Genomic DNA, 10000 nt, shown 5'->3' with positions numbered 1-10000 from the left:
GAATTCATATGTTTAACAAAGTATGGTCATAACTAATTAAAAACTAAAAAATAGATGTATATCTGTCAAAGGAATTTTGAGATGGAATTAAAAAAGTGTAATCCATTTTTTAAATTGAAGAATTAATAATATAAATAATTGGTGTACGCAATACTAAATTTATCGTAATAAAATCTGAAATGTATACATATATATTTGTAATTATCATTGTATAGTTTGGGAATTGTCTTATGTAACGCTCTTGTATATATTGTACTAATCTAATCCATTAGAAAAACATCACGCTCATTAGATGAATATGAATAAAGTAGTGCTGTCAAAAGATTAATCGCGATTAATCGCATCCAAAATAAAAGTTTGTGTTTACATAATATATGTGTGTGTACTCTGTTAATTATTATTTATATATAAATACACACACATTCATGTCTATATTTAAGAAAAATTTGCATGTATATACATTTATATAATCTCTAATATATATAAAAATAAATGTTTTATATATAAAAAATTATTTTTTTCTTAAATATATACATGCTTGTGTGTGTATTTATATATAAATAATAATTAACAGAGTACACACACATATATTATGTAAACACAAACTTTTATTTTGGATGCGATTAATCTTTTGACAGCCCTAATATAAAGTGCATAATAAGCAGTGGCTTCTGCCTATACCTTTTTCAGTTATGTATATTTTTTGGTTATATTCTTTGGTTATACATATATTTAGGGCTGTCAATAGAATAAACATTTTAATCGTGATTAATCGCACCTTTGTTGTGAAATTAAGCATACGCCATATATCTTTTTAAACACATTAATTTTGTCATAATTGGCTATATCCAAAGTAAACAATCCGATTGAAGGGCGATTCTCACTAAACTGTATTTTCTGCAGCTTCAGGGATCATTGGAGACTCCAAATATAACGAGTCCATATAATTATATTATATAAATTCATACACACCTAAGCACCCAAAAATACCTTACAGAAAAAAAAAACGTTCACAGTGTATAGTGTGTGTACAGAGCAACAACAACGAGACTGTTTTCATTTTAGACATTTTATGTCAAATGTAATTTTAAATACCGAATCTCATGTGTCTGGAGGAACAGATGATGTCATACAGGAAGTGGTCACTCACCTCCAGCTGACGGATATTGGTCTCTCTCTCTTTAATGAGCTCCAGGTCCTCTTCAGTGACCGGCTCCTCTTCTGTCTGCAAACGCCAGCCTTCATTTCTTTACAAACACATGACCAACAATATCTGACCCTGGAGTTCGCTAAGGGTCAGTGGAATTATGGGAATTCAAGGGTTAGTTCACCCAAAAATGAAGATGTCATCATTTACTCACCCCTACATCAGTGAAAACAAGCCTCGATGTTTCGCGCAAAAGCTCAAACGTGCCGTTTCTGATCTTTAATGCCCAAATATCTGAGCCTCAGAGAACTGCTTTAGGCACAAATCTGTTATTGCCCAACACATAGACTGTAAACAAGATGGCCGACGCGCCTTCACTCCAGTGTTCAAATATGGCGTTTTGGAAATGTAGAGATTAAGTTAAAGCTCTGATCTCCGCCCAAATATCCCGAATAAGTCCATTGGTGTCGCAGTGACGACATCCCTCAGAGAAGCTGTCAATCATGACGCCACACCCCCGTTTATATAGCATCAAATAACTCATTAACCTATTTAAAGAACAAACACTTGAACTAGCATCAGTGTGATTAAAGGAACACACCAACTTTTGGGGACTTTATCTTATTCACCGTATTCCCCAGAGTTAGAGTTAAAGGGTTAGTTCAGCCAAAACTGTAAATTGTGTCATTAATGACTGAGCCTCATGTGGTTGGACACCCGTCAGACCTCCGTTCATCTTCAGACACAAATGAAGATATTTTAGTGTAAATCTGATGCTCTGAAAGGCCTCCATTGGCTCAACTTTACACTCTCAAGACCCTTAAAAGACACTAAAGACTAAAGTTACAAAGTCCATCTCACTACAGCGGCTCTACAATAACTTTATGAAGACGAGAATAGTTTCTGTGCGCAAAAAAACCCTAAATAACGACTTATATAGTGATGACGATTTCAAAACACGGCCTCATGAAGCTTCGAAGCGTTATGAATCAGTGAGTCGATTCAGCGGTTCAGAGCGTTATGAATCAATGAGTCGATTCAGCGGTTCGGAGCGTTATGAATCAGTGAGTCGAATCATGATTCAGATCGCATGTCAAACCGCCAAACTGCTGATTCGACTCACTGATTCATAACGCTCTGAACCGCTAAATCGACTCACTGATTGCTGGGTTGAAACAACCCAATTGCTGGGTTAAAGCAACCCAATTGCTGGGTTAAAACAACCCATTCACTGGGTTAAAACAAACCAATTGCTGGGTTAAAACAACCCATTCACTGGGTTAAAACAAACCAATTGCTGGGTTGAAACAAACCAATTGCTGGGTTAAAACAATCCAATTGCTGGGTTAAAACAACCCATTCACTGGGTTAAAACAAACCAATTGCTGGGTTAAAACAAACCAATTGCTGGGTTAAAACAAACCAATTGCTGGGTTAAAACAAACCAATTGCTGGGTTAAAACAAACCAATTGCTGGGTTAAAACAACCCACTCACTGGGTTAAAACAAACCAATTGCTGGGTTAAAGCAACCCAATTGCTGGGTTAAAACAACCCATTCACTGGGTTAAAACAAACCAATTGCTGGGTTAAAACAAACCAATTGCTGGGTTGAAACAAACCAATTGCTGGGTTAAAACAACCCATTCACTGGGTTAAAACAAACCAATTGCTGGGTTAAAACAAACCAATTGCTGGGTTAAAACAAACCAATTGCTGGGTTAAAACAACCCATTCACTGGGTTAAAACAAACCAATTGCTGGGTTAAAACAACCCATTCACTGGGTTGAAACAAACCAATTGCTGGGTTAAAACAAACCAATTGCTGGGTTAAAACAACCCATTCACTGGGTTAAAACAAACCAACTGCTGGGTTAAAACAAACCAATTGCTGGGTTAAAACAAACCAATTGCTGGGTTAAAACAAACCAACTGCTGGTTTAAAACAACCCATTCACTGGGTTAAAACAAACCAACTGCTGGTTTAAAACAACCCATTCACTGGGTTAAAACAAACCAACTGCTGGGTTAAAACAAACCAATTGCTGGGTTAAAACAAACCAATTGCTGGGTTAAAACAACCCATTCACTGGGTTAAAACAAACCAATTGCTGGGTTAAAACAAACCAATTGCTGGGTTAAAACAACTCATTCACTGGGTTAAAACAAACCAATTGCTGGGTTAAAACAAACCAATTGCTGGGTTAAAACAACCCAATTGCTGGGTTAAAACAACCCATTCACTGGGTTAAAACAAACCAATTTCTGGGTTAAAACAACCCAATTGCTGGGTTAAAACAACCCATTCACTGGGTTAAAACAAACCTATTGCTGGGTTAAAACAAACCAATTGCTGGGTTAAAACAACCCATTCACTGGGTTAAAACAAACCAATTTCTGGTTTAAAACAACCCATTCACTGGGTTAAAACAAACCAATTGCTGGGTTAAAACAACCCAATTGCTGGGTTAAAACAACCCATTCACTGGGTTAAAACAAACCAATTGCTGGGTTAAAACAAACCAATTGCTGGGTTAAAACAACCCATTCACTGGGTTAAAACAACCCAATTGCTGGGTTAAAACAACCAACTCACTGGGTTAACACAAACCAATTGCTGGATTAAAACAACCCAATTTCTGGGTTAAAACAACCCATTCACTGGGTTAAAACAACCCAATTGCTGGGTTAGTCCATTTTGGATGAGTTTTTAACCCAGCATTTTTTTGAGTATAATATGTTCGTGTGTGAACTCGGATTGAAGTGTGTTCCGGTGTAAAACGAGCCGACTGTGAACTGTTAAAGACTGCGTTCAGAACCCCAGACATCAGTTGTGCCATCTCTTCATGATCTGCAGTGTGAGCGGATGAGGAATGATGAGGGTGAGTCGATGATGACAGGTGTTCACTTTAACATGCTGTACCTACTTCTCAAACGTCACCAGCTGTTCGTCTGGCCCCAGCTCATCCACCTGCAGGAGTAAAGGTGTTTTACTAAGGTGAAGACACACCCCATAATCAGCAGATACTGATGGAGTGTGTGTTATTTTCCTGCGGTCGGGATCCGGCTCTCACGCGGGCCATGGACTCGCGCTCCCTCTCGGCCGCGCGACGCTGAGCCACCTGGAAGTTGTTGAGCGCGGCCGAGAAGTCGTTCATCAGCCGGTCTTTCTGGATCCTCTGCTGGCGCTGTGGAGAGGGAGGAGCTTTAGCATAGAGACACGCCCCATAATCTGAAGGCCACGCCCACCGGGGGGAAACAATCCAACGCTCTCCATTGACTTTGCATTGTGTGAGGCGGCATCCTTGTCATTTCGGACTTATAACAAAAACAGAACAATTTCTAAAAGCTGATATGTGACAAAGTGTACAGCAAACAAGCTAAACAAAACCCAGAAGCAAAAACACAGACGTTTTTATAAGCTATTGACCCAAAAAACGAGCGTTTAACCTGTTAGCCTTCACCCCCGCTTTTGAAAAAATCCTAAGAATCAGACTAAAACCGTTACAGTTAATGATTCCTTTGCACTAAAATCATAAGTATGGCGTCATTTGAAAGCAGACACTTGGCAGTTTACAGTAAATTCAAAATTATAATTATTTTCATAATCCAAAAATACTCCTCGGTTTAAAAATTTGACACAGACATATGAGAATCTATCAATATGTCTCCTCATCTGCACACTTTAGAACTGAAAGCCCTGAGGGATGTTGATTTGTCGCGAGTCTTCGTGAGGAGAATAGAGGAGTTTTTTTATGAATGAGATCAGCTGAGGCTCATATTACAATCAAACGGTACAGACGCGGTTTTCATATTCATAACTCCTGACACATATTAACAAATTACTGTCACTATAAGACTTTGAGAATAAAACAGAGGTAAAAAAATGGAAGCTTGACTCTTAGATCTTTTAAATGATGTATAGTTTGTCAAGGTAATTACTTACATCTGACAGTCATTTGAGCTCATTTAAACAAATAAAGCTTGAGGGCGAATGGAGGTTAAGGACAAAAAAGTGGATACAGGCCATTGAGACACATTATATTACACTGAGAAGTACACACACTACAGGGGAACGGGACAGGAAATATAATATATAAAACTGACATTTGGATATTTGACTTAACAGTGACAAAATGTTTACTGCACACATGAGCACACTGAGACACACTGAGTGTCAGGATCCCAAAATGTCCCCATTCTTCAGCTGAAGCGTCACGCTTTACTGCCTTTATCCACTTTTGTCTCCTTAAACTCTCGTTTTTTGGGTCGACAGCTTATAAAAACGTATTTCTGTGTTGTTTAGTTTGTTTGCTGTACACTTTGTCACATATCAGCTTTTAGACATTGTTCTGTTTTTTGTTATAAGTCCGAAATGACAAGAATGCGGCTCACACAATGCAAAGTCAATGGAGAGCGTTGGATTGTTTCCCCCCCCCAGGTGTGGGCGTGGCCTAAATATGCTCTGTCTCTATGGGCGGGCCGGCTGGAGGTCAGCGCGGGGTCAGCTCACCTGTTCTGACGGGGAGCGGGGCGGAGGCAGAGAGCCCAGCTCCTTCAGGTGTGTGTTGGTCTCTTTGGCCAGCTGGTTTGTGTAGTGCTGCATCTGCTGACTGTGTGCGACATACACACACACAACACCACGGTTTATAACCAGCGATGGGAAGGCTACTTTCAACACAGATTACAAAATACATGCTTTAATCTGGCCCTTGTCAAACTCGCTCAAATCCTTACGCTTGCCCATTTTTCCTGCTTCTAACACATCAACTCTGAAGACAAAATGTTCACTTGCTGCCGAATATATCCCACCCACTAACAGGTGATGAAGTTATTCACTTCCCCGGTCATAATGTTATGCTTGATCGGGGTATATAATATCAGACATACACAACACCAGTGAAGGCCTCGGTTTATAACCAGCGATTTATTTCACTAATTCCATTCAAAAAGTGAAACTTGTATATTATATTCATTCATTACACACAGACTGATATATTTCAAATATTTATTTCTTTTAATTTTGATGATTATAACTGACAACGAAGGAAAATCCCAAATTCAGTATCTCAGAAAATTAGAATATTACTTAAGACCGATACAAAGAAATGATTTTTAGCAATCTTGGCCAACTGAAAAGTATGAACATGAAAAGTATGAGCATGTCCAGCACTCAATACTTAGTTGTTAATAAAGTATAATATAAATACATTTGATATCAAACTTATTGATATATGAGAGCCAGTGTTAATTTTGACAGCAAATTTTGATTTAGTTTTAGTCATATTTTAGTCTCCTGAATTGTTTTAAGTTTTAGTCTAGTTTTAGTCTCCTAAAATCTAATGAGTTTAGTTCAATTGTAATACATTAAGCATTTAAGCATCACATAACCGACTGTCACTTGAACTGACATTTTGACATCATTTTGTTTTTGACATTAAAAATACACGAAAGAGCTCAATTCACTTTTTTTTATTTATTTTTTTATTTTTTATAAAACATCTGTATAGTTTTTATAACTTTGTATTTCTGTTTTAGTCAGTAGGCCATATCAGGTTAAGCTAAAGCTTCAAATAAGTTTTTAATTTCAGTTCACATTTATTTAATTTCAAGTAATGAAGATTTGTTTTAATGGTTTTAGTGAACTATTATAACCCTGATTCTTTATTGAATGTGTGTCAAATACTGGTCTTTCCTCCTGACTATGAATTAAATGGGAATTAAATTAAATATAGTTTATTGTGTAACCAAAAATGAAAATATAATGCGGGACTTTTAATTATAAACAAGTGCAAATACACCGGGACTCTTATTTTGAAATGTCTGCGCCTCTGTTGCAGTTGCAGGAGCTCATTCAAGTTCAGGAGATCAAATATGCATTATTACAGCCATCTAAAACATATGACTATATAAACGTCGTAAAGAAAACACTGTCATTATTCATCAGCATTAGTTCATTAACACTTGTCTGGCATAAATGTGTGTTATTGATTGATTGGGGATGTGTGAGCTTCCTGGTATACGGCTGCGTTGACCTCTGACCTCAGAAAACACAGTGGACCAACACCAGCGCATGACATGGCACCCCAAACCATCACTGACTGTGGAAACTTTACACTGGAGCTCCAGCAGTGTGGATTGTGTGTCTCTCCTCTCTTCCTCCAGACTCTGGACCCTGATTGACTTCATCAGAGAACATAACTTTGGTCCACTGAGTCCAGTCCTGTCTGTCTTTAGCCCAGGTGAGACGCTTCTGACGCTGTCTGTTGGTCAAGAGTGCGACAGCTGAAACCCATGTCTTGCATACGTCTGTGTGTAGTGGTTCTTGAAGCACTGACTCCAGCTCCAGTCCACTCTTTGTGAATCTCCCCCACATTTTTGAATGGGTTCTGTTTCACAATCCTCTCCAGGGTGTGGTTATCCCTATTGCTTGTACACTTTTTTTCTAGCACATCTTTTCCTTCCCTTCGCCTCTCTATTAATGTGCTTGGACACAGAGCTCTGTGAACAGCCAGCCTCTTCTGCAATGACCTTTTGTGTCTTGCCCTCCTTGTGCAAGGGGTCAAAGGTCGTCTTTTGGTCTTCCCCATGATTGTGTCGCCTACAGAACTAGACTGAGAGACCCTTTAAAGGCCTTTGCAGGTGTTGTGAGTTCATCAGCTGATTAGAGTGTGTCTTCAATATTGAACCTTTTCACAATATTCTAATTTTCTGAGATCCTGAATTTGGGATTTTCCTTCGTTGTCAAAATTAAAATAAATAAACATTTGAAATATATCAGTCTGTGTGTAATGAATGAATATAATATACAAGTTTTACTTTTTGAATGGAATTAGTGAAATAAATCAACTTTTTGATGATATTCTAATTATATGACCAGCACCTGTATTTCACTACAGATTACAAAATACATGCTTTAATTTGGCCCTTGTCAAACTCGCTCAAATCCTTACGCTTGCCCATTTTTCCTGCTTCTAACACAACTCTGAGGACAAAATGTTCACTTGCTGCCGAATATATCCCACCCACTGACAGGTGTTATTCACCTCACCTGTCATAATGTTATGCCCGATCAGTGTGTATAATATCTCTTATGTAGCGATATCATATAAGAGAGAGCAGCCTATAGTCTGGACTCACAGTCGGTCCTGGAGGTCCGGTGTGTCCGGTCTGGTGCTGAGCTGGAACAACATGCTCTTGATTTGGCCAGCTATGAACAGAAAACACTGAATTATGGGAAAATACTACAGAAATATGCCATTATAATTGTGTTTATTAGAACTTTTGCAACAAATACAATCTTCAACATATTTACTCACTGTTTTGTGTGATTTTCTGGATGTTTGAGCTGCATGTCTGAGTGAGATTGTTGAAGTCTCTCGGCTGAGAGTGACAGCTGTCAATCATTCCGTAAGACATGATGACTGAAAACAACACAGCTGCTTACATTCAGGACATTATAACATTATATTAAGGGTTACATGATATTATTAGATAAAAAAAGGTTGCATGATATTATTAGAAAAAAGAAAAGAAAAAAAAAACCTTAATCATTATGGCTGAGGAAATCTGACAATACTACGCAACGCAATAAGACATTTCATATCGGGCTTAACAGGCCTTTCGCCCTGATAAAACATTTACTCTATTTAATATTATATCACCATCTTAAATTATGCAGCAATACTTGCAGTAATGTCGACATTAGCGCACAGTTTCATTTAGAATGAATCTCGTACCTGTGATGCTCAGATGCGGGAACGCGTCTCTCACAGAAATAACGGCAGAAACACGACGGCTCGTTGAGTGGGCGGGGCCAGTTTCGACGCGTCTAAATAATAACTCTCATATTTCATCTATTCTCTTTGTTTAACATCTCTAAAAGTTCTCAGTGGTGGCGTGAATGTGTAAATGAATGTCTATAACCTTGCTGAGGCAGAAATAAGGGCGACTCTGTCACGTGGTTTGTATTTCTTTTCTCAGCGGTTGTCGAGGAGGTCCAATCACAGTCGTTTATGGTTTGGGGTTTGTTTAATAGTCAACGCTTGTCTCATCAAATCTGGCTAAATTCACATTACACACTAATTTATGCCAAGTTATATGTTTTTGTTATGAATGTAAGCTTCCATGGGTCTTCTCTGCACTAAAAAAAGACATTAATAGGCTTTATTTAATTTAATATACTAATATTGAGCGACTGACTGGATTTGTAGCTCTGGCAGAGTCAGGTTTTCTGTCTCATGACTTTCACAGGATAATAATCTCTCATGATCACATGACTGCATTTCTCACAGACACATGATTATTTGGTGAACTAAAGATTAGATTATGAGAGAATAATAACAGCATTTTAGTGTTTTGAAGAAACTCAAAAGAAACGGTTAACGACAGTTGGATATGGGTATAACATGAACTATTGTTATGTATTATATGATTTATTCAATTATTCTCACTGTAGGATCCGAGTTCTCGTTTTCTACTCGCTCTTATTTACAAAGACTTAAAGTTTTAAGTTTTGTCATCATTTGTAGATCGGTCGTAACAGTTTCAAATAAGGCACAATATTAATACCACAATATTTCAGCGATAAAATCTCTTGATTTAGACTTTTATTCACATACTTTGATCAACACACATACATAGCACACATCAAATAAAAACAACAATTTTAAGACTTTTTTATTTATTTTAATTTATTTTATAGTGAAATACAATCACATTGAATTGCAATCCTTACATATTATTCATATTATGAATTAAGAATTTTAAATGAGTATTTAAAAACCTGAAGCGTAATAAAACATTTTGTATAAATCTAATGGAACAAGGGAAAGGGCAATTTAATGCGATTCA

General features: G+C 37.5%; 1 protein-coding gene across 1 annotated transcript in view; it reads right to left on the bottom strand.

Annotated features, from left to right (window-relative positions):
- stx12l (syntaxin 12, like) overlaps window positions 1-9041 on the bottom strand; it is a 10201-nt gene extending 1160 nt beyond the window's left edge. Inside the window, exons 1-7 of the mRNA XM_079836260.1 lie at window positions 8887-9041; window positions 8467-8571; window positions 8288-8357; window positions 5661-5760; window positions 4202-4335; window positions 4075-4122; window positions 1151-1247 (exon numbers count right to left, since the gene is read on the bottom strand). Coding sequence (XP_079692386.1) covers window positions 1151-1247; window positions 4075-4122; window positions 4202-4335; window positions 5661-5760; window positions 8288-8357; window positions 8467-8566 — 549 coding nt within the window. The 5' untranslated portion in view covers window positions 8567-8571; window positions 8887-9041. The remainder of the gene's footprint in view (window positions 1-1150; window positions 1248-4074; window positions 4123-4201; window positions 4336-5660; window positions 5761-8287; window positions 8358-8466; window positions 8572-8886) is intronic.
- Between the last annotated feature and the right edge of the window lie 959 nt (window positions 9042-10000).

The sequence above is a fragment of the Gobio gobio genome (assembly GCF_949357685.1).
Source record: "Gobio gobio genome assembly, chromosome: 15".
Classification (NCBI taxonomy): domain Eukaryota; kingdom Metazoa; phylum Chordata; class Actinopteri; order Cypriniformes; family Gobionidae; genus Gobio; species Gobio gobio.
Note: the sequence above shows the minus strand (reverse complement) of the source record. Positions and strands in the feature narration are given on the sequence as shown.